The sequence below is a fragment of the Haplochromis burtoni genome, unplaced genomic scaffold (genome assembly GCF_018398535.1).
Source record: "Haplochromis burtoni strain Fernald_Lab_line unplaced genomic scaffold, NCSU_Asbu1 Contig_191, whole genome shotgun sequence".
In the NCBI taxonomy this organism is placed as follows: domain Eukaryota; kingdom Metazoa; phylum Chordata; class Actinopteri; order Cichliformes; family Cichlidae; genus Haplochromis; species Haplochromis burtoni.
The window spans coordinates 690,803-715,951 of NW_024582552.1; the positions used below are offsets into that span (position 1 = coordinate 690,803).

General features: G+C 41.0%; 1 protein-coding gene across 7 annotated transcripts in view; it reads left to right on the forward strand.

Moving 5' to 3' along the window:
- The first annotated feature begins 2,803 nt into the window (after positions 1 to 2,803).
- dclk2a (doublecortin-like kinase 2a) overlaps positions 2,804 to 25,149 on the forward strand; it is a 42,513-nt gene continuing 20,167 nt past the window's right edge. For 4 of the 7 annotated variants that reach the window (XR_001336766.2, XM_005935053.3, XM_005935054.3 and 1 more), the window contains exons 1-2: positions 2,807 to 3,838; positions 7,725 to 8,062. Coding sequence is in view for 6 of the 7 variants with exons in the window: in XM_005935053.3 (XP_005935115.1) it covers positions 3,433 to 3,838; positions 7,725 to 8,062 (744 nt within the window). In the remaining variant the exon portion in view is untranslated. Of the gene's footprint in view, positions 3,839 to 7,724; positions 8,063 to 25,149 lie in introns of all 7 variants that reach the window. The other 3 variants (XM_014337703.2, XM_014337704.2, XM_005935052.2) reach the window with 2 other exon arrangements.

Below are 25,149 nucleotides of genomic sequence, written 5' to 3' on the forward strand. Positions count from 1 at the left end.
TGTCTAAAGTTGTGATGTATAGTCTGACCCATATGTTTCACAGATCTGCCTCTCTCTCCATTAACCTTTGGCCCCAAAACCAAAACCGTTTTTATTGGCACATCAATCTGAAATTGTGTGAGTGTTGTAGCAGCTGCAGTGTAAATAACGCACAGAGTGCGGGTGAGTTTCCACATGGCTTTGATACAGTTGCTGTCATGATGTGGGCTCCCCAGGACCTATAGCATTTAAGAAATGTCACTGTGCTGAATTCAGTGTAAGTACAGTGTTACAGCCAAAGCGCCTTCATCTCTCTAAATGAATAGCTCTCAGTATGTTTATATGGCTTGTGGTTTGAACCTGAAACCAGCAGCGCTTTGTAACTGATCACACGCTTTGCTTTGCATTGTTTTGTTAAGACTGGATTGGTTTGCTAAGTGATTTTCATACAAATCCCTGTGTGAGAAATATCCCCCAAATCCCTTATAAACTTCACTGTATTAGCAGCTGGCCAGAAAGTATCGAAAGAACCGGTCAGGGGAGGATTAAGCTTTATTGTCAACCTAATTGTTATTTATATTTTAGATAAAGGGATTTTTGTCATTGAGGGATTTTATGCTTTGTCATTCTGTACAGGATTTCCCTCTGCCGGGTTGGTTCCTGCTTAACAACTTCCTCCAGAAAGGCTGCTCAAACAATGCATATCCAAAGCTGGCTTCTTATCTGAGATCTCACTAAAGTCCACGCATACTGGATGTATTTCAAGTTCTCATTCTTCGCATTCTTTTCCATCTTCATATTTGATGTGCTTTTCTGACTTCATGTGTCAAATAATTGTTGAGAAGTTGTTCATCAGCCTTAAGTTGACTTATACCAAAAGTTAGACTCATTCGTTTCTGTGGCACTGGCTTCAGGAATGAGGCTACAGTGTTTCAAAAGTGGGTTAACTGATCCCCAGCCTGTCCGTTGCAGCTCTGGTTGGCCTGGTTTTTTTTTGACAAGCTGCGCTGACAGTGTTTCCCAGGTCTGCGCTCTGCCAGGTTATGACGCAGGTGAGTGAGAGCCTGGATGGAAACGGTGGTGAGTTTCTCAGGAACCCACCAGGTGGTGAGTAAACCTGGCATTGCCAAGTATAATCCAAGGTCACTATTTGGCAGGAATCAAAAGTCCAGCTTAGTATTTTGGGACATTCTCCAACATAAACATACTTGATCTATATGCCTGGCACACATATCCGTGTATTTTTTATGCATATGTGCCATATATATATATATATATATATATATAGTTTGTTTTTGTTTTTTTTCCCTAAAGCAACATGACACATGTTTGAGTTGACTCATTTAGCAAATCTTCCTGTGAAACAGCTGCATTCAATCCACAAACTTCGCTTTGAAATCCTCTTTTTTACATTCTGTAAATGTTAAACTGGCCAAATTCAACAAAGGTTTGAATAAGAAGAATTCATTTTACATCACAGGGCTTTTCTCTGCTGTGGTTGGTAGAAGTTTCTAGTCTAATGTAGACTTAGAAGACTTTATTAGTCACACATTTGTCATACCAGGTTAGATCCCCCTTTGCCCTCAGAACTGCCTTAATCCTTTTTAATGTAGATTCACCAAGGTGCTGGAAACATTCTTGTGCCAAGAAAACAGGGGTAGGGTTAGCGCCCCCCAACCCCCACCCCAAAAAAAAAAACAAAAAAAAAAAACAAGGTAGGATAGATCCATGTGCTTATGTTATTCACACCAAATTCTAACCCTACCATCCAAATGTCACAAAAAGAAATAGACACTCATCGTATCACATTTTTCAAATCTTTGAATCTTTGAATGTTTTGTTTTTTTGTTTTTTTTTTTATGTAGAGAATAATCTCACAACTTACAGAAACACCATTACAATACTAATGCCACACACAAAGTAGCTAAAGCAGGGCTGGGTGGAATCAGTGCTATTGTGCATTAACCAACAAGCTAAGTTTAGTGCCAAACAGTGATTTGTGATATTTCTGTGTGTGTGTGTTTTTTTTCGTGTATTTTATCTGCTTCTACTGGTCAACAGGATTTAAAAGGGATTATATATACATTTATAATGAAGAAATTACCAGTTTTGCATTATTGCAGCTACTTTATAACCAATCCAGTCCTTTTTGGTCACTTAAAATATCTTTACAGAAGTATAATGTTATGTTTCTTGCAATTTCTGCTCATGGCCAGATCTATCTTGAAAAAGACATTTTTTTTATACCAGATAAAAAAGCTATGTAAAAGTCACTTTACAAAAAAAAAAAAAACTGGTAGGAGCATCTACCTTGTGATAGTAATGTTCTTTGTGGCTCAATATCATATAATTCATGAAAGATCACTTTTTGGCACAACCACCACTGTATGCCATAACGACACAGCTCATGAGCGCTCCCTGTAAATGGTTTGATCACTGTTATGTATCTAAGATAAAGCTTAGAAACCCCAAGTTTCTTCTTGAAAAAGAAAGAAAGAAAGAAAGAAAGAAATTATATTATATTATATTATATTATATTATATTATATTATATTATATTATGCTATTGATTTCAGCCTTTAATAAAGTGTGTCAAACACATAATGAGCGAGAATGAGCAAATGTTAATTAATGGTATCATCTGATATATATGCTGCAATTTAAATACACAAGGTTGATATATGTCTTTGGGGTTAATTGTAAACTAAAGGTAATATATAAAATACATAACTGGCGATATGTTTTTGGTAGCTGTGCTGTACTGATCTCAGGCCAGCTAAGAATGTACTTTCTCGCTCTCCGGGGGAGGGCGTGTATCATTCTTACGGTTCCTCAGTCTGAGGTCATCTGGCCGGAATGTAAAACCTCAACTTCATTGTTCGGGTCTTGAATGCATGAACGGAACAATAGACAGCATTAGGACCCGGAGATGCGGAAGGCGTCCTCCTCCTCCGTCTCATTATCCATTGATTTGACAGCCTGCGCCGACGACCAGTTAGAGGAAAGGATGCGAGGAGGAGGCGGCTTCAGTGCGGCGTGCCGAACTTTTCTAACATTTCGTGGCTGTTTGTGAGATAACAGAGATCCACTGCGATGTCTGTCAAGCACAGCTGCCGGGTTTTTGACACATTTTCAACCGGATATCTAATCTCGAGCTGGTGTCTGGATTATTACTCCTGCTGTGTTTTGTTGACGGTTGATGAATCAGTTTAACGGATCGATCTGATAAGATTCAGCGGACTGAGGGGTCACATCCTGACTTTCTCTTTTTCCCCCTCTCATTTTGAAACTGTTGGTGCTGCTTAAGGTAGGCATAGCAGGCTTAAAGTGGAGACTGGAGACGCACACGTGTAGGCTGCCTTCTTCATTTGGCTCATCGATCCCTCATCTCTCTCTCTCTGTATAAAAGTTGGTTTCCTGTTTGGAGCAGCGTTCAGATAAAGTGAGAGACGACATGTCGCTAAGCAGAAGTATTGAATTTGAACACTTTGAGGAACGAGACAAGCCTCACCGGCCACCGAGGACCAATTCGGGCTCCGGGTCTCAATGTGGTTCTAGAGGTAACGGGCTGGTGCCAAGCCCCGCGCACAGTGCGCATTGTAGTTTCTACCGCACACGCACTCTCCAGTCCCTCACCTCCGAGAAAAAGGCCAGGAAGGTGCGCTTTTATCGCAATGGTGACAAGTATTTCAAAGGTTTGGTGTACGCCGTGTCTAACGACCGATTCAGATCCCTAGATGCCCTGCTCATGGAGCTCACACGGTCCCTGTCAGACAACGTCAACCTTCCGCAAGGAGTCCGGACGTTGTTCACGCTGGATGGGGGCAGGAAGATCACCAGCCTGGATGAGTTAGTAGAGGGTAAGATCGATGATTGATGAAGCCTTCAACAATCACTTTGCGTGACCGCAAATGATGACAGGAGCTCAGTACTTGAGATTAGATCAACGGTGGCCTAATGTGCATCGACTCAGACATGCTGTTTATCGTTTAAAAGCTACATTTTTTGCCTTGAATATTGATTAAGTTGCCTGAAAACTTACAAAGCAAATTATATTTAGAGAGTTGGCTCCTTGTCCTGCTTTTACAACATAATTGGGAAAGTTCTGACTCTGTTCCAAATATCTGCTGCACTTAAACCCATTGGATGCAGTGCAGCGATATAGATTATCGCTGTATATGCACTGACGTAACCGCCCTAACATGTTTGACCCAGTGCCATACATGCACTCAAGCATACAGACCCCTCCTCAGTACAGTTAATGCTCTGTTCTGCAAAATGTGCATCACTGCCCATTGATCTCAGCTGGACTCAAGCTCCCAGCTAACGCCTACTTTATTTGTGAGCTTTTGTGGGCGTGAAAGTGCCCTGTGTTTCACTAAATACACCCCTGCCTGGAAATGAATGAATGGATAAGTGAGTAAGTGAGTGAACGTATGTATTTTGTTGGCTTCACTGGCATTTAAAATCTTTTGCAGTTGATTGAGCTCAGCCTTGGGGCTTGTAGGATAAAATTGCCCTCCCCCATCCCCTGTCTGTCCGTTTTTTTATAAGATAAACGTGAATACTACTACAAAAAGTGGTAACAACTCTTCCTGTAATCCTTCTATATGGAGAACTGTACTCATCTAGTCAAAAAGCCCCTAGACAAATTTGGTCACTCACTGCAGAAACGAATAGAATATACTCTCCTACCTACTCCTTCTTCCCTGTGCTGTTTACTCTGCAGGGAGAGTGGCCTCTCAGCAAGTTAATCTTCATGTTCACTGTCTGCACTGTGACCTGACTGCAGTCCTCTATTACTGCTCCTCACACACACTTAGGATCCACTGACCTCTTACTGAAGTTATTAATCCTATTTTCATCTCACATCTTCCTAAATTTCAGTCTGTGCTGCACTCATTTGCTTTACTCTGTCCCTCCAGAGACTGGGGAAGATTTAGGCCAGTGCCTGATCTAAATTCTGTAGCAACAGTAGTTTAACAAACTGCACCAAGGTTGTTTTGGTGCACTGACTTCACCCCTCAGTGCTACTTCAGTACCTCACATAACCAGTGATTTTATTTCAATGGGCAGTTCATCCAAAATGACTGTTCTGGTGGTGTATGCAGAAGAATTTTGGTATTAGGACAAGTGTTTGAATGTACGAGTGCCCACATAGTGGGGAAAATAAAGCAGGTCCTTTTGTGTTGTTTTTGCTGTAGTCAACCTTGTTATTACGGTTAAATAACCCCAAAATGAATACTTAAAGAATACTTCGTTCCATTTGGCCTCCATTGATTTGATTGTATTGCTTTTCTGTCTTTTTTTTTTCTAATCTCACCAAATAGGGCCTATTATTCCAATAGGAACAAATATTCCATTTATGATTTGGTTTGAAGAGACAGGCCCTTCAAGGTGGGAATTTCAGGATATGATAATGCCCTGGGTCAATGGTAAGCATGTTTGTTGACTGCTTAATTTCTCCTTGAGCCGCTCAGATTGCAGGTGGGCCATATTGTCGATTTTTACACACCCATCTAATGGACAAAGAGAGCAAACATTACTGCACAGCTCAGCAGTCTGCATCCATTGATTGAGGCTTGCTGGGGCTCTTTTGTGTGAAAACCCAATCAGGCGCCATTCACATGTGCACCTCGTATGACTAGATGGGATTACAGAGCCAACCAGTCGACTCGAACTGCTGTGCTTGTGGAAAACAACGGCTATAGCCAATCCTGAAATGGGTTTAGAAGGAGCTTTGCAGGTTACAGTGGGGCTCCGTAGCATGCTGACAAAGGGAATTCTAGTCGGGGCAATAACAAGTTTGGGCACCAGAGGGTCTTTATTTGAACCTCATGGGGAAATTAAACCTTTTAATGGTCGGTGTTCAAATTGGCTTGTGATACTAAAGCATTTGAGCCTTAGGGAAAATATTTTGTATTTTACAGCAGAGAGAAATGGCTGAAAGAGTTTTAAATCATGACTTAGAAACAGTTCTTTACTGATAATACACACCTCTCATGACAGACGTGTGCTACATGTTTCTGTAAAATGTGAGAATATGATTCCTAAAGGGTTGAAGTTCAACCCTTTAGGATGATAGAAACAATGTAAATGTAAAAACTCAAATTGACAGTTGAAATTCAAGTGTGAAGTCAAGGCCACAGTCTGATAAGGTTAAAGAAAGTTGATCTTTCTTTGTAACATTGTGAGTATAAATCGAAGAACCATGACCTCATACTTTTTGCAGTTATTATATCACTTTATTTCTTTGTGACAGCAACTCTGTTATCACAGTAATAACAGTGGCTGTTTATTGACGTCATGCTGGACTGGTGACCGCTGTGTCACCTCGTAAAAGTTGCTGGGCTGGTTAAACAGTCCGTCAGGCCTGTCCTCATCTGTTGTTCACACGAGGACAGCAGCCAGCGGCGGGTGGCTGGGGCTCCGATCACATCCCCGTGGGACGTCGGGGAATAGACCCGTCACCGCGCACCGTCTGAGGGCATGTCAGCATTCTGTCATTTCCCTGCAGATGAACGGCAGCCTCGGTTATATATTTTGTTTCGGTGCTCAACCACAGCTCAGTCCCCTCCAGCTGTGGCCTAGCCTTTTAATTAGCCTTTGGTTAATTGCAGGCTTAATAAAACCTGGTATCCTGGGACGCGGTGTCTCAGTTGGCCTTTTTACGCTCAAGTTCAATTCGCTTGTTCTGACACAAATCCAGTAACCAAAATGTCAGTGTTGGGATTGATTTCTTATCAGCAGATGAACTGGTGAGAAAAATATGCTGAACATATCCTACAAATAAAAGTTTTCCTTTAAGTTTTGAACAAATACGTTTTTGTGGTATGTAAAGGATTACTCTTCCTGCTACTTAACTGGGATTCCCTGGACAGAGCCAGCCACTGTGGTTCTTATATTCATACACAGATGCAGCCATGAGTAATAATCTATTTCTCGGTTTCTTAGTATGTACATGCTGATTCCTAGTAACCCTGTAATTATCTAGTTTCCTAGAACAAGATTTCTTTCAAATAAAGCCGAATATCTCTCGTGAAGTTGAGCATGCAGTAAGTTGCTTCTGAGAGAGGCTTTGGTACTTGCAGACACTATTTGTCACTTTCCAGCTCTTACTCATATTTGGAACAGACCGGCAGCAGGGAAGCACAAATCCAGCACTTTCAAAACAATCTCCAGACATTCTTGATGTGGTTTTTGTTCACCCACCAAGCTCCCGTACTTATCACGACTTTCTTGTTAAGGAGAAACAGTTGCGTGCTGGGTGTTTAAACTGGAATGCTGGCTGATAAAGCAAAACGCTTTGCTTTGGAGGAAGGCCAATAAAGCAGGCCTGCAGCTGGAAGGGAGAGAGAAGAACAGCGTCACACTGTCAGTTCGTTGTTATTCACCATATGGGAGCAGTGTTTAGTAAGGCATGCTATGGTCGATGTTGTGCAACGTATGTGTCCTTTAGTGTGCAATTAATAGCAAAATAACCTCAGCCATTCTCTTTGGTAAATGTACACACAGATGTTTTTTCTTTAAAGGTATGTGTTGATCCTAGCAAGAGCTTGCCACAGTTTCCTTATAATCCCAGAGTGATGCAGTAATGTTAATGTCAGGGTAATGATGAGGCCATCTCACCTGTTGCAGGACTTCCTCCCACTGATGACTTGAGTTCTTTACGTGGCTATTTGAGCTTTATGCGCCAGTGTTTAGCTTCTCTTTACAGCACCTCATACAGCTCATTTCTTCCTGCAGGAGAGAGTTACGTGTGCGCCTCCAATGAACCCTTCCGACGTGTCGACTACACCAAGAACGTGAACCCCAACTGGTCAGTGGGCAGCAAGACCAGCACATCGCGCTCCCTCCCGTCTCTCTTCCCGCTGAAGAGTGAGCTGCAGAGGGAATCTAAGGACTTCATCAAACCCAAGTTAGTCACAGTCATCCGCAGCGGCGTCAAGCCCCGCAAGGCCGTTCGGATACTGCTCAATAAGAAAACTGCACACTCCTTCGAGCAGGTGCTCACCGACATCACAGACGCTATCAAGTTGGACTCTGGCGCAGTGAGGAGACTGTACACACTGGAAGGCAAGCAGGTAGGTCTGATGAATATCGATTTAACTTGCGCTACATCATGTTAAACTGCCTTTAACTGTGTGGACACCAGCTCCAGTAATTACTACACAAACTATGACCTGTTCTTGTTTTAGTTTGTGTGGTGATTTTATTTGCTACAGTTGCATAACTTAACAGCCAGAGCTAGTTAAACATATTGTTTTCAATGAGATGAAACTGGCTAATGTGCTTACGGGAACCAGATGGAGCAAAGCTGAGCTTATCTCTAAAAACCGCCGCGATTTATAGGTTTCAGCTGTGTCAGCAGTCCAGATAATTAAAGTCAGTTTAATCACCCATACATAATTCTACGCCCATATATTATTTCAACAAAGCAGTAATGGATACACTTTGGCTTTAAGGCCTTGTGCCATATCCATCAGTATGGTATCCCCACCTCGTGCTCTGGTTGTACCACATGAGACTATTTATGCTATAATGCTATCCATCTGGGGCACATGTTGAAATTCTGGTGTTCAGACATGAGGTGAGCTACAACACATGGTGGCCCCCGTGTAAAATATTTACGCTGACATCTCATCTGACCATGAACAAACTGTCATTCTCACAGAAAATATAAAAAGTACTAAATATAAAAAGTATTTGCAAGTTAACGGGGTAAGATAACGAGGTAACAAATGAGGCAATGCTAGGCAGAGGAGTATGATAAGTGTATTACACAGTGAATTTACCAATAATGAGAATATTGCACAGAGTTTCTGATCATTTGAAATATTGTACATGGCTGTGATTATTACACAGATTATTCATTGTTGTTATGATGCTGGACAAGAAGTCTGTTCTTGTGATGTTTGTATTTTGTGATGCATGTTGGAAGAGTTCGTGTGAAATGTGCTCAGAGAACTAAGTCAAAGTATGTTTGTCACATGTAAGATGTTACATACATTTATAGAACACTCATCTTGTTGCATGATTCAGTGGATTTCAGGGTTGAAGTTAAGACAGAGAACCAGTCTTTGTACCTGACAATTTTCAGAGGAATGTGTTTGCTTGTACTCTTTGTTAAGCCAGTTGACACTGACCTATGAAGCGCTATGATGTTGTATGAAGAAGAACAGTGAGTATCTTCAGCATCTGTAAAGCACAGTGGAGAGACTCCGTCATGGTTTGGGGTTGCATTTCAGCTAGGGGTGTTGGAGAAAGGTACCATCAGATTTTGATCCACCATGCAGTACCATCTGGAAAGTGTTTAATTGGCAAGAGCTTCGTTTTTTAGTATCACAATGATTCCAAACAATCTGGCCGTCCAGTAAAAGCTTACGTGGATAGAAAAACACACAATGGAACACCAACAGTCGTGGATCAGCCTCCTTCAGCCTGGAGCTCAACATTAATAAAGAACTGTGGGATCGTATTGATACAGAATAAAAGGCAGCTAACATCCAAAGACGAGCTTTGAATGTCCTTCGAGAAGCCTGGAGAACTATTCCTAAAAATTAAAGGATAGCTTGCTAAAAAAGTTCAGGGTGTGTTGCAGAATAAAGGTGTTCACACCAAATGTTGACTTTCAAGTTACTCACAATTGTACAAATTCTGTTTTTGCTATATATACTGTATTTCTCTTGTACTTACTACACTTTTCCCCCATTTTCCTAGCAAAATTTACAAAAATTAGGAGGATAAAGATTTTTGTGAAATGCTGTATTTGGCCTATACTGGAATAGATTGATGCACATTTTAATCTAACAAATAATGTATCAATTCATGGTTTCATAAAATTAGTTTACTGGAATTAAGCATTTAGAAAGTGAAACCTTAATTACTGTAACTACTGAACTGATAGAGCTCTAGGAGTTTTGCATTTTTAGTGAAGCTAAACTGCATTTTATTTATTTTTAACGATCAGCTCCACTCACACAGGGATGTTGATTACAGAATTATGTCAAAGACTACAAAAATGTCAGCATGCTTTGTCCATTTTAGTACAAAATCACTAAATGAATTTCTTTGGTTACAGTTTAAGTTAAATTGAGCTTTAAAAGTGTTGGTGAGTGGGGAAAAAGAAAAATTAAACTGGGACTGAAAGTGTGACAACCAAACCAGCTGATGTTTGTTTTCTGTGAGCTGACGGGAATCTTTCTGGGCTGGACAGTCTGGACAAATTGACTCATGAGAATTGTGATCCTTATCACCTTTGACAGAGCAAGCAAACCATCCTTTCTGTTAGGCCAGCACTGCACAGAAACACTGACTCGACAAGATTATATAATAGCATCCAGAACATTGCTGTATTTATTTACATTGTTTTAGACTGAAGCCTCGCCTACCAAGCGAAAGCTCCCCAGTTTGACTCAGAGAGGAGCCACGTATCCCTTTGGGGTTGCATCAGGAAGGGGCATAAAAATCTTCCAAATCAGACATGCAGAGCTACGTGCTGTGGCGACCCCTTGTGAATAAGGGAGCAGCTAAAAGTAGCTTTTTTTTGGAAAGAAAAGAAAAAAAGCTCCCTGTAGCGGATGCTCTCCAACTTAAATTCGAAGTTTCCCTCTTTGACAATGAAAAGTTTTTACAGGGATTTTTTTTTAAAAAGGGAAAAAAGCTTCTTCATATTTGAAAACTACTTTAAAGAATTCGGTTAGCGGACTTCCCACCTAACACAGATTCCATATGTGTGACATAAAGCCTTGATATGTCTACTTCCATCCCTTGAGAGATTCCATGCAGACCAGCTGTTTATTCCAGGCTTTTTAAGCTCCAGATCAGGAGAAGCAGATATGGAGCTTCATTTGTGCACTTTAGAACTCATGATCAGTGTTGAGAGCTAATGCTTTGACCAATCATTTGAACTCACAAGAGGTGGGCAGAGTGTTCAAATGATTGCTCTACCCCAAACCATGCTGATACAGTTTGCCAGAATGAGGCACTGTGTTAAAGTCCACAATGTCTGTGTAAATGTAACTTGTGGTGGAAGTGGGTGAAACTGAAATTGCCGATGTCAGTGTTGTGGGAATGGCCCGTGTGTTCAGTGGTGCTTTAAACTGAACCGTAATGTCCCAATCTATATTTATTCTAAAGGAAAACATCAAAAACAGCACCCGCAAACACTGTCTGTACCAGCAAAACCTTTACTGCGTGGACAGAGATGATGATGGCGCTGTCACAGCTTGCACAGACTATACTTACTCAAAGGTGTTTTCAAGCCTGACATTTTAGTCATGCCCACAAGTGCACTGAATATGTCATGTGGTCAAAAGTAAAAATAACAATATAATTTAGCGTTGCTCTCACCCTGAGGGGAAAAAAGCAAACGACACATCAGTCGAATATATTATTTTATCAAACTGAAGATCAGTCGCAGCCCAACATTCACGGCAGTGATTCTAATAAATCACCGATTGGCTGACTGACTAGAAAAATCTTGTTTCCCCTTTAGGTTTTTATGTTTTTCAACCATAAATAAATCATTTGTAATAGTGACTCACAACATGTACTCTGTAAGTGTTTTGAGGTTATCCATTACAGATGACACATTACACAATTTATGTTGACAAGTGTGTCGTTTAGCTTCCTTAGATATTCACCGCAGGCGTCTTAATGATCACATTGCACCAGCCTGTGGATGCAGTAGTCTTTTTATTTAGCTTCCTTTAACAGATGGTTTCTGCTCTTTGGTGGAGTATAAATCCATCCATCTGGCAAGCGCTATATATAGATGAGTTAGGTCTTTATTAAAAGTAATGTTGGTCAATTCAAAGTATTAAAACCTCCAAAGTTTGTGAGGTGCAAATATGCTATTTAGCTAATAAAATGTGGTGTTTCAGTCCCATTTATTAGTGGAAACACTGGAAATGTGTTTGTGCTGCAGCATTTGATTCTGTTTTAAAGTCATTGTTTCTTTAGTCTCTTTAAGGTTTTTCCATTCCTGTTCATTTTACTGCTGGTCTTAGTTCAGTTTTCTGACACACTGACTGTATGCAGTGAGTTGATTGCTCTAACCAGAATATTACCCAGATCATGTTGGTAATACTTGCTAGTTGGGTTTTCATAGTATTTCTCCTGGTCCTTGTGATTTCTTAGTTAACAGCTTTTATGATGCTTTTCTGATGATGCCTACATCTCTCCTGGTTTGTGTACCACACAGCCTTTAAAGATTTGAATCGTCCTTGATCTGAGACTTTACAGTGGCCATTTCTTTTACACTATCTATCTATTGAAAGCCACATATCTAAAACTTCATCAGTAGAAGTTGTATTTGATTACTCTAAAATGCATTCCAAAATGCCCAGTCCCATAAGTGTGATGGACGGGTTAAAGAGTTATATTATTTTAATGCAGTCCAATTCAAGAGCATTGTAAGATACAGGCTTCTCGTGAATCCACAGTAGAAGGGTCACGGCTCTCACACAGAAACAGAAACTGAACAGTAGAACTCCCATAAAAGTTGGATTTACTGCAGCACCGTTTTAGTGGAAGTTTTAGGTTCAGTTCAGTTTAATTCAGTTTTATTTATATAGCATCAAATCCCTCGAGGCGCTTTATATCGTAAGGGGAAAAACCCTACAATAATATGCGGTTGCCTAATAACCTGGCAACTGAATGTATATTAGTAGTTCATGTGAATATCTTTCTAGTCTGAACCCCATAGCCTCTATAAAAAGCACTTCTAAGGCTCCTTCCTCAGTCACTCACACACCCATAAACACACGCAAACACTCCGAATGCCTTCCAGCAGCAGCCGACCATCTGCTCCTCCAAAATCAAATCGGGGGTACCAGCCACCCGGTCTGCAGACTCCCACCCGCTGATGGACTCACACTCGCACAGAGCCCCCGCCCTGGCCACAACCGAATGATTAGACCTACAAGCTGGAAGGAAGGGTTACAGTGCAGCTGTCAGGTGTGTTTGAGGGCGTTTGTGTTCACGGATGTTTTTTCGTGAGTAAGGGGCCTTTCACAAAATGTCTCTGTCCACTCTCCCTCCTCGAGTCAAAGCTCCTCTTCAGACTGAATGTTAATTGTAGATCATGGTTATCAGGGCCAACAGAATCAGCTGCTGCTTTTGAAAGAAAACCCTGTTTTACATCTCAAAGCTGACCGGGCAGGCAGAAAATAAGATTTTCCTATTTTAATTGTCTAACCTGTCGAATCGATGCATTCATTAATTTTGGGCACAGTCCTGCAGTCCCTGAGTTTGCTTTTGTTGCGTGTAAATCATAGAGAACGTATTCAAGGGAGTTGTAGAAGAACTAGCAAAGACAAATAAAAGTCCCTGTGACAAAATGAGAGAAGTGAATGAATTGTAAACTAGAGCCTGATGCTGGACATCTTTGGGCTGATACAGATTTTTAGGACTCAAACGTTGATAGATTCAGTATTCTTCATGTTCCTGAAGTATATATTGCATGTTTTGTGAGCTGTATTAAAAAGGAAAACACGATGGAGCGGTTAAATAAAGTGAAAGTTTTGTGCTTTTTGTTATTTATATGCATATATATGCCAATCATGGTTGCTCATATTATAGCCAAAGATTGAAATAAAAAACAGAATTAGAAGCACAGGGCTTCGACTGTTCAAAATACTTTTCTTTCAACAGTCTCTACTACCTCTGGAGCTATGCGATGCAAGAAAGGACTGAGACGTGGTCATCTCAGGCACACAGATCTTTAACTTTCCTGCCATGTTTTAACAAATTCGGCAGCAGCTTACTGCAAAGATGCCACTCAGCTCCACACCATCTGCTCAACTGGGATGCATACTCTGCTACATATCCTGCAGACAGAGTTTTTAAATAGCAGTAGTAGCCAAATTACTCCAAACCCCAAAGTTTTCATATCAGGACTAAGGACAAACACTATGCTGGGAGCCAACAGGAATGATTTAATTAATAGGCACTCTGCTGTCTCATGTGACGCTGGTTGCTAGTTTCTTTGTAATTTAACGGTAAAGGCAGAGAAGAAGACGACTGAATCGAAAGGCAAACGTGACCTGACCTGATCGCAGGCAGCAGACACAGCTGACCTGCACACAGAGAGCCGGTCACCTTTATGAGCTACACACAGAGAGCCAATCATGGGATGAAGTAAGTGTAAATATTAGCATTGCCAAAAACTAATACAGACCTCTTGTTGTACAGAGTTATGCTTACAGGCAGAAACTATTAAGGTAACTTCAGTCTGTTGCTGAGAAAGAGCTCAGAAAGGTACGGTAAGAAAAAGGGCTCATTATGCTGAGATAGTGTTGGAGCACAGAATGCTGTCTGATGTTATCGGCGCTATTGTGATTTTGAAAATCTAGGTCCAGTCCAGAGTTTCCCTGCCTTTCCCCGATGTAGCCTTGAACCCTTTGTGACCCTGACACATGATAAGTGAGGAAAGGCTGCCAGGGTGTGGTACAGCTATTAAAGCATTAGTGATCAATAGGTGAGAAATCCAATTTTTCCACAGGGGGAAAAAATCTTTTTTTGTTGTGAGCGAACAATCGATTACATTTTCTCTGTCATTTGCAAAGTTTCAGGGCAGATTCGGTGCCAGATTAGATTTTTTAAAAACAGAGAAGTGTGAAGTCACGACCATCTATTTTTAAAAGGTCTTAGTTCTTAAATTTGTTCAACATATTCTGAGATTTTCTTGACCACGCAAAATTCATTCTGTTATATCCAAACTATAATGTTCAAGCTGTATCTCTAAATGGCTAAGCAGATGGGCGATGGCAGCAGAAGACCACACTAGGTGCCATTCTTGTCAGCTAAGAAAGGGAAATTGAGGCTACAGTTCGCACAGGTTAACCAAAACCTTGAGCCCCTTAATACCAGCCGAGCGTTATTTAAACACCACAGCCTACCTGAGTGTTGTTGCTGACCATGTCCATCCCTTTATGGCCACATGGCTGCTTCCAGCAGGATAACGCACCATGTCACAAAGGTCAAATCATCTCAAACGTGTTTATTGAACATGACAGTGAGGTCACTGTACTCAAATGGCCTCCGCAGTCATCGTATTTCAATCCAATAACGCACATTTGGGTTGTGGTTGAACAGGAGACTCACATTATGGATGTCCAGCTGATAAACCTGCAGAATTGGTCTGATGCTTCTTAACATGGTACCAGCAAAGTGTACCTAATAAAGTGATCAGTGAGTGTATATCATTGAAATAGCCGTTGTGCTCTTGGTCTTACTGAAAGCAATATGTATGAAATTTTAATGAACAGTAATAAAAATAGCAATTTTATTTATATAGCACATTTCATTGCATGTTGGCTCACGGTGCTTAACAAAGAAGACAAAATCAGATCAGCAGTGCCTAATGAGTGCAAGCCTGGGTGACTAAAGAGGTTCTGAGTCTGATTTTGAATACACACGCAGTTGATCTCAGATCAGCGGGCAGCTTGTTCCAGACCACAAAGACCACTTGGATCTGATTCTGGGTTAACAGTTAAAAGATTTGAACCTGATGACCTGTGAGGTCTGTCTGGGATATAGACGATGAGCAGGTTTGTCAACTAACAAAAAGGACTTTTTGTTTTGTACCTGGAGTCAATGATGTGATTTCAATCAGTGGAAAGATAACTGGAATCTGTGTTCTGTAATGATATATATGTATATATTTCCCTTTTCCATAATTCTCTGCCCGTGCACATGATAGAAATCCTAAAATGCATTTGCCTTTAATACTTCTTTTAATGATGTTTGTAGGATAACGGTTTGTCTGCTCACTATTGAGAGACTGAAAACAGAACCTGACCTTTAGACTACTCAAATGCTCGTCTCTCTAAAATCTTTAAAGCTCCTGTCAGTCAGTACACACAGTAACCTGAGGAGCGGGGGGGGAAATGGGAGCACTAGTAACTGGACAGTCTTATTTTCTTTACATGTTTGCACTAACTAATGGGATACAGAGGATCCCGAATCCATCCATAATAATCTAAAGATGCAGAAGATGGCTGATAGTCTTAAAAATCTATAAGAGCAACCACGAAGCAGAAATTCTATAAATTGATGGGTAAAAACTGGCTTCCTTAACTGTTAAGTGCATTAGGGCTCCAGCATTTTTACAGCAGTGTGCATGACAACAACTGAAGGTCACTTGTAGGCCTTCAACTCCGCTGCAGTTTATCAGGGCACAAAGAATTTGATGTGATGCTGTGCAAGAGCAGCAGGCTCACAGTCTGGGACGTCTCCCAGCAGACTAAAACAAATCATGCACAACAGTTTTGTTTTTTTATCCCTCCTGCACTTTTTCTTTTTTTTTTTTAAATAACCGATGATGCCCTATGAGAAGGGAGTATACAGAAAAACTTCATTCCAACATCTGTTTCTGTATTTAACATTTGAAAGGATATTTCCCTGTTTATGTCAACAAAACACAAATCGGTGTATTTTTGTCAGTAAACAGACACGAACGGTGCACAATTATTAATTTGTAATTCATAAATCTACAAAGGTGCAAAGTGTATGGGGGGAAAATAGAGCTATGCAAGAGGAGACACAAATTACTGTAATAAAAAAAGTAAACTAATCCAGCGTTATTGCTGCAGCTGTGCATTCAATTCATGCCAGTGCAACTTAATTTCTACACCCAGGAGCAATTATTAGTAAATGCAGTTCAGTACATTAGGAAGCAAAGGCAAAAAAAAAAAAAACTGGGGGAAATAAAATTAATAAAGTAAGAGGCGGTGAATAGGGGACAAATACTATGATGATTACTTTTTCCCAACAGGCAGACTCTACTGATATCTTGAAGGCAGCAATGAAAATGTACTTTTCCTTTCAGGTTCATTTCCCCCTTTATATCTTTCCAGAGCTTTGACAACAAAGATCGGGTTTCTGGTAACCAGCTGTTTTGGACATAAAAAGAAATATAGTTTCTCAACTGCAGCGCACTGCATAAAAATGTCAGGGTTGTCGTCAATATTGAGTTAAGAGTTCTTCCTTTGCGAAAATTGCTCACAACTTTCCAAGTAGTTGCTCTGTTTGTGCCACATATAGAAAGAGTGCATTCATGCACTGCTGTGTTTTTGGTGCATATACATATATGTGGTTACTGTGACGCTGATGCACTTTGGCATCATCTCCAATGACATGGTCTTAATGATGATGGCCTCCTGTCCCCATTATCCCAGCAGCCCAGGTCTTGCCGTGCGGCACTACTATCTTGTGCCAGCAGTTAAAGGGTTTGCATTCATTAAGCTGTCCGAATTCTTCTCACCCTGTTGTCACATTGAAGGTGCTGATATCTTGTTGTTTGCACATTCTCCTGGCAAGACGGTGAAACTAAGCTGCGGTTAGAGAGAGATTAATAAGACTGCCTCCATCTCTGACTAGCTAGAGGCAAGGCCACACAAGGGTTTCATCTGGTTGTCAGGCTTGAGCTGTTGTCAGCACACAGTCTGGATTAAACACCGTCATTTGGGTCAACAGCCATGAAATTTGCATGCCCACCCATTGTTCTGTACTGTCATTAGCATACAGCACCATCTGACGCCAGTGCACTGACACCATCCAACCAGGAGTGCTCTCTGCTAGGCTCGACAATATGTTATTATTTGAATTATCCTTTTATTTGCCAAATCCTTACTAGAAAATCAGGCTATTCAAACTATATTGCTAGTAAATCAGATTTTTTTTTTGTGTCAGTTTAGTGGATTGCAGTCCTTTCATTGTGGAAGAGGGATACTTGTTCAGTTTGCTTTTTCAAAGTGGAATTTAAAGCAGTTTCCCCCCACAGAGTACAGACTATAGATTATTGGCACACTGAAAGCAGGCAGCTTCTTAATAAAACAGCATTTCAGTGGTTTTTCTGTGCATTTTGTTATGCTGCACTTGTGTTGTCTTCTAATTGACGATGTCTTAGCTGTTTGAATGTGTTTAGTTTCTCCGTGTGCGTCTTTAGTGGCCGTGCATTTTTGGTGTAAACCACACTAAGATGAGGATTCATTAAAATGTGCTCCAGTTTTTCATTTGGGGATTCATGTGCCAAGAATTGTATCGGCTTTCCTGTTTGCGAGTAGATTTGACTTGACTTTGAGTAAACAAAGCTGGCACTGATAGACAAGCACGAAGCTTTGGCAATAACTTAACAATAGTTTGGATACTTGGAATCAATCTTTGTTCCCAGCTTTCGTGACAACTTGTAGCACGGTCACTGCAGTTATGACACCAGAGTACCTGTTCTATGTTTCACGAGGACCGACTGAACAAGCGGGAAGACAAAAGGCTGCCAGACGACAGAGAGCCGGGGTGCTGGGTGGGGGTGGCGGGCGGGCTGTCAGCTGTGCAAAGCGTGTGGAGGCCATAGAGGGGGAGTGCATCCATTGTGTGTTGTGCGATTTCAACTGCTTGTTTTTGTTTTATTTGTGAAGCCTGGCCCTCGTCCATTCTTTGCAGCGGGCCGTTCGCTCCCCCAGCAGGAGCTGACATCATGATATGGTTAGGCATCATCACAAATCACAGCTCACACTGTTTGTCTGCTCGAGTTTAATCACGCAAGGAGAGTCACAGCAAGTTTTAGCTGAGTTTAGCTGAGGACAGATCAGTTGTCCAAGTCAACCAGGCGACGGAAGTCTGTGCTTGTTCTTGATGTTCAAGTCTTTTCTTTCACTGGCTTAAGAGCGCTTGGAGCTTTTGGACTTGTTAATATTTTGGGCCGGTCTAAATGTAGCACTCTTACTGATTTATTAAAACTCAGGATATGTTAACTGGCAACCAGCATCTCTTAGCCCCTCAGCAATTCTGAAGGGTAATCAGGAGGGGCTCCTTTGAACCTTTGTATTTGGATGTTTGTACAATGTTTCCATTTTACTTGCACAGCTCTTTTTGCATATAGAGAGTGGAGCACTAAGGTACTTTTAGACAGCCTGAAGTTATGTGATTATGAGTCTCTTTGTGCAAATATCTCTTGGAAGAGAGGAAGACGGTAAGCCAGACAGCTGGGTAATGTGTGATAGGGCGAAATGTTGCAGGCTGCTGGAGTTCCTCTGATCTGCTCTACAAATGACTTCAGTGGGTACTGTGCTGCTTTTGTCTTTAAGTGTGAAATCTCTGCACACCTGAATGAGCGAAAAAGACTTCATAAAAACAATTAAGCACAACTCCCACACACTTTCTTTCTGCCTGTATATTTATTATGCTAGTACATGCCTATGTAAATATTAACAGGGTCAGATGAATAGATGAAATTTTGCTGCCAGTGGTTTTGATCTACTTGTTCTTTTTGATCATTGCAAATCAATACAAATGCATTCTGTGTGATTTAAATGCATTAAAGCTGTTCTGGCAGCATGTAGTGGCCCAACTCCTTAATACTTCACTTTGGTTTGGTTTGTTTTTTCATCTCTTTCTTTTAACTTTCATTTGTCACCCAGCTGTATCACTTTTGGCGTGAGTTAATGATGGGCTTAGATTTCTCATCGCTCATTTCCACGCTGCTTGTGCTGCCTGTTACACGTGTCTGAGATTCACTGCTCTAATCCAGAGGAATTAAACTGTCTCAGGGAGCTGCCTCTGTCTGAGAGTTCAGTGTTAATAACCAGGCTGGCTTTAGCTCAGACATCCCCCTGACAAACTTAATGGGCATCTACTTATCAGCAAATTCTTAAGTAAGTAACACTCTAAGTGAGAATTTAAGCAAGGTCTGTGGGTAAATGAGGTTTACATATACGGACGGAGTAATTCTAGCTGTCGTTTTCCCTTTTTATGCTTTTTTTGCGTGTGTGTTTTGTTCATTGCTGATTTTCTATTTCAGTTGTTTTTGTTCTGTAAAAACAAGAGAAGACAATTCTCCCTCCTTGCTTTAAAACCCTTTTGAATGCCTTGAAAATCAAGACTGTTCGCTTGTTATTGTATTTGAATTATCCACACATGTTAAGCCCTTGGCACGTATTTGTGCTGTTGCCGAGCTTACCCGGGCAGAAAATACAGCAGACAGGACGGAGGACAGACTGATGGTGAGGGTAAGAGAAGGTCAGACATTTGGGAGGAGGGGGAGTGTCCCATCTTGGAGGGTAAACTTGGTTTACCCTCAAGTCATGTCACCCAGCCAATACCGAACCCTGCAAACAGTTCACTTCACTGATTGGCCAAGACAGGCCCTACAGGACAGTGCTGGCAGTAGACGGCCATTGGCTGTTTATCCTGGCAGTGGCTGACAGGAGCAAAGGCAAACATGGTCGATGTAGTCTGACGTTTATGCTCTCCATTTCATGATTCCAACGTTTTCCTTGTGTTTAAGGAAAGAATCCCATGTGTAAACATGCTCAGCTTGTGAGTCCTGCTTTATAATGTGATATGAAATGTATTTAAGCTTTAATATTTAGCACTTTTACATTTCAGTGAGAAATTTCATTTATAAGAAACTTAAAAAATTCAACAGATAAGTAATGCTGACATCAGGCACTGCAGGAGACTCAGGCAGAGGAGGGAGCAGCTGATTGGATTAGTATGACTGTTTTTTTTACTGTTGTCAGTAAATTGCCTGCTTTTCTGTCTCATCTTCAGGCCACTCTGTGCAGTTCTTTCATATGATTTATAACACCTGGGTCTTCTTAGAAGTGTGCTTTGGTAATGACATCCCGCTGTGATGTTACAGCATACGCACATCCTCATATCAGCCTCTGCATCACTGAAGCAAGCTGCTGGTTGACTTTAGTTTAAGCAATTTTGTGTTACTTTTGCTTCTAGTGGTCCCTTCTGTTAAACTGTGGAGATGTCCTGTAATTTTACATTTGTACACCACCACAGAGGACTTTAAAAACAATGAGTCAATATGCAGTCAATGTGCAGGTTGAATTAAATTTAAGGAGTTTATTAAATGTATTGCATTAACTGTTCAGAAATTAGGACCACTCGGACCACTCCCCCAAATCTGGACATGACCAAACACTGTTTCCTGCTTTGAGATGCTCTTCTAGGCGTTTACTGCCGCCACCTTCAGTTCTTGTGTCTTTGTGAGTCTTTGTGCGTTCAGTTTTGTCTTCATGCATGCTATGTTGGGTTGAGATCAGGTGAATGGCTTTACCATTGAAGAATATCACATTTCTTTGCCTTAAGAAGCTCTTAGGTTGCTTTTGCAGTATGCTTTGGGTTATCATCCATTTGCACTGTCAGATCAGTTTTGCAGTGTTTGGCTGAATCTGAGCAGAGAGTATGGCCTTGTGCACGTCACAGTTCATCCTGGTACTTCTATCTAAATCTAGTGCCCTGGTTCCACTGGCAGTTATACGTGCCGTAACATTGCCTCTGCCATTTTTCACAGATGATGTGATATGTTTCAGGTCATGAGCTGTTTCTCTCCCTCTCCATACTTTTCCTTCCCATCATGCTGGTAAAAGTTAATCTTGGTTTCACCTTTTCCAGAACTGTGCTGGGCTTTTTAAATGTTTTTGGACGAATGCTAATCTGGCCTTAACAACCTTGCAGTAAACCCTCTTTATTTCCATTCATGAAGGCGTTTCTTGATTGTAGGCTTTGAAAGTGATATCCCCTCAAGAGCATTGACTTAGCGAAGGAATTTAACTTTGCGAAGGAATTTTTGTTAACCAAGGAAATAATTCTGCAATCATCCACTTTAGCCGTCTTCTGGGATCTTCCAGGTCTCTGAATTCGCCAGTGCATGGCTTCTTTTTAAGCATGTTTTAGATTGTAGATTTGACCACTTCCTAAAGTTTTTGCTATCTCTCTGATTGGTTGATTTTGGTTTTTCAGCCTAATGATGGCCTCCTTTACTCGCAGTGACGTCTCTTTGGACCTCATAGTGAGAGTTCCATTAAAAACCACCAGATTGACGTTCAGCACTTCGAGTCAACTTCAGGTCTTTCATCTGCTTAGTTTATCATGGCACATTACAAGGGAACAGTTTTTCAGTGAATTGTCCAGTTACTTATGAACAACTGGTAATGGGAGGCAATGTATAAAAAATACCTGTAAGTCCTAGAATACTTTTGTAAAACCTTGATATAAATCTAAAAGCCTGTAATTCAATCACTGTGCTGAAGAAAGATGATGGTGTGAAAGTAAAGTCAACGCAGGACTGCCTTAAACTTAAACTGGTTGAAAAAAAAAAGAAGTTATTTTGAAGTCTGTGAGGAAAATTAACGCAGTTTTCAGTTAGTAAACATTCCTAATCTGATCTAATATGACTTCATTTTATAAATTATGGTCTGATTTATAATACACTAAGTGATATTATAGGTTGGCGTTGTGTAGTTTCTGACTCACATCATATAACGATGCACTGTCACTTGTTCCCCCTGTCTTGAAAAAAGAAAATCCAAAATATTAAATAAACTGTTCTTTAATTGACTTTTCATGGTCTTTTATTTCATATAAAGTCAGTCACTTTTTAATAAATTGCAAATAAATAATACATTTCTAAACTGCTTTCAATTTAAAAAAGAAAATCAATACAAACACAGAACACAACCTCCGTTGCTCTTTAACTTAAGTTCTTAACCACTTGACCTCTTCTTTTTTTTTTTATGCCTGTTTAAAATGTATCCATACAGCCACAATTTGTCTCAATTCCCTTGCATTCCCCCCGGGCGTCACAGAGCAGCTGAAAAGTACTTTATCATAGGCCCCAGCAGTGCTAGCCTTGCAGAGAGAGGTGTGCGTAGGGGTGAAAGCAAATGAGTGTGCAGCCACGAGCCTTTTCAACAGTGATGTATAATATTCCAGTCTGCCTTCTTCATAAATAAGCCCACTGCCTCAGAGGGCACATGGGACAAGTAGGTCTTGGGGCATTAAGGCACAGATTTCAATTTTAGATTGAAATTTTTAGGTTATTGTGATGTAATTTATCATCCACTCTCTTTGCACAAGTGAAAAAGAGGCATCATGTAATGTGAGGCTGTAGTTCTATATTGTGAAATGTGCTTATTATTTGCATGCATGACATTTAAATGAGAACATTTATCTGTACCTCGTGTGTTTGTAGCTGCAGCCAGGAGATGGTTAGCTCCTGTCCACCAAGTAGAACCGCCAGTCTCAGTGAGCTGCCAACACGGAGCGAGGCAGCTATTTTACATCCGAAGTGCTGCAGTCACACAGCTGTACTACTACATAGTAAATGAAAATCACAATTTTATTATAACATGGTACAAAAGCTAGCCTTGTTTTTTATTATATTAGCTTGATGCAAGATGTTTAATAAATATCACTCCAGCCACTCTCATTACTCAGTTTAAAAGTTAAACTCTAAGACAATATTTAAATAATATCACAAGCTTCCAAGGGCACTGACATGTGTATCTTGTTTGCTTATGATATAACACGTGAATTAGTGAGGTAGAACAATTCTGTCAAGGTCATTTTAAGCTGAATAGCCTGTGATTAGAGTTTACTGGACTGTGCAACAGGTTTGAGTATGGTGAGAAAATTCACATGAACTGAGTCTCCACCACAGCGTTTCACAAAATGACAAACTGTTGTTATAAGCGGTCACTAAAGCCCTCTCGCTGCTGATGTCATCCCAGTTTGTGGCTCCCCTGCCAGAGGACGGTGCTCGCTGCTCACCTCAGCAGTCTGTGCTTTGCTGTCTCACGTTGTCCTTAAACAAATGACACAGCAAAAATGCAGCAAAGTGTCATCACTCATGATGTCTGTACACCGAAGGAAACAGCAGGCCATGAGGATCAAGGTCAGAGGTCAAGTGGAAACGTTACCCAATATCCTCATGCAGCAGAAGCGTGAGAGTTCCTAGTCCACCACAGTCCATTTTTGACACGCATCGGACGCTCCCTGGGGCGGGTGTTAACACCTGTGCTTACACTGTACAGTGTGAGGATCAGCTGCCAAATTCCTGAGTGAGAGCCTGTCTACAGAATGACATTCACTTCAGCTATGTCAAATCTTCAGTAATCTGCCACAGTTAAGCATGGACACGAATTCTGCAAACATTTTCCCCACAGCAGCACTGCTCCTCAGTTTTGCCAGTAAAAGAGGTCGTTGGTTGTCATAAAAGTTGAAAAGAAATTGCATTCGCTATAAGGAAGTCACAGATACTGAATTTTTCATTCTGAACTCAGACTGTCTGATTGCAGAAACGTTGTGTGTCTCACTTATTGCTAATACACGAGTAACTGAGTTTATGAATTTATGTCAAACACTATACTTTTCATCATTGTAAGTTTTTACTCCTCCTCCACTTCTAACTTATTTTATGTCAGCTTCCAATCTCTCCTTTTTTTAAAAAATTTTTTTAACCCTCTTCAGTGGCCATTCTGCTTTTCTGCACCACCTGTTCCTCTGTCGGCCATCACACACACAAATACACTTTCCCCGCTGTGTCAACCCCTAATCTCCTCTAGAGGATCCATCTGCCCACAGTCTTTAGCCATGCAGTACCCCACCTCTTATTTGCAAAAGTGTGTGTCTGTGTGTGTGTGGACACAACTCACATGACTGCCAGCGAGTGGGCACACATGCATGCAGTGGTGGGAGGGATAATGAAGGGATATTTTGCTCCTTTATCTTCCTACTTGTCCACCTACAGCAACAGAGGGATTGTGTGTGTGTGTGTGTGTGTATGTGTGTGTATGGGCACGACTCAGTGTAGCTTAAAAGTAGCTTCTGTTTCCGTCTCCAGGGGTGGGTGGTGGTGGGTGTAAAACAAAAAGTGCTCTGAGCTGCAGAGAAAATGACGACCACGGTGTGAGACAGAATAGAAGAAGGAAGAGAAATTACCCTGCGGCACAACCTCGAACTGTACTGCTTCCCTCTCAAGACTCTGCATTAACTCTGCAGTATTCTGGGTGTCAGGAGAGGTTCTGACCTTGTCGTGCTTGTTGGCCTGTTTTATTTAGCTGATTGCACAGTGTGTAGATCTAAAAGCACTGCAGTTAAACGTGTAGCTAAAACCTGTTCTGGTTTACTACTAAATTACTAAATACAATTACTACTAAACTTAGAGCTAATGAAGTTTCTGGAAATGGCACATTTGGCAGGATGAATTGGGAAATCCAGCTTGTCTTAAAAGGCATCTTGTATCTTTTACTGTAATAAATGTAATAAATCATTACTCATAACAGTTCTTAACTTCTTCTAGATTTGAATGAGTTCAGTTGATGCAAGACACAAACATTGTTCAGTCAGGGTCACGGCATTCAAAAGAGCG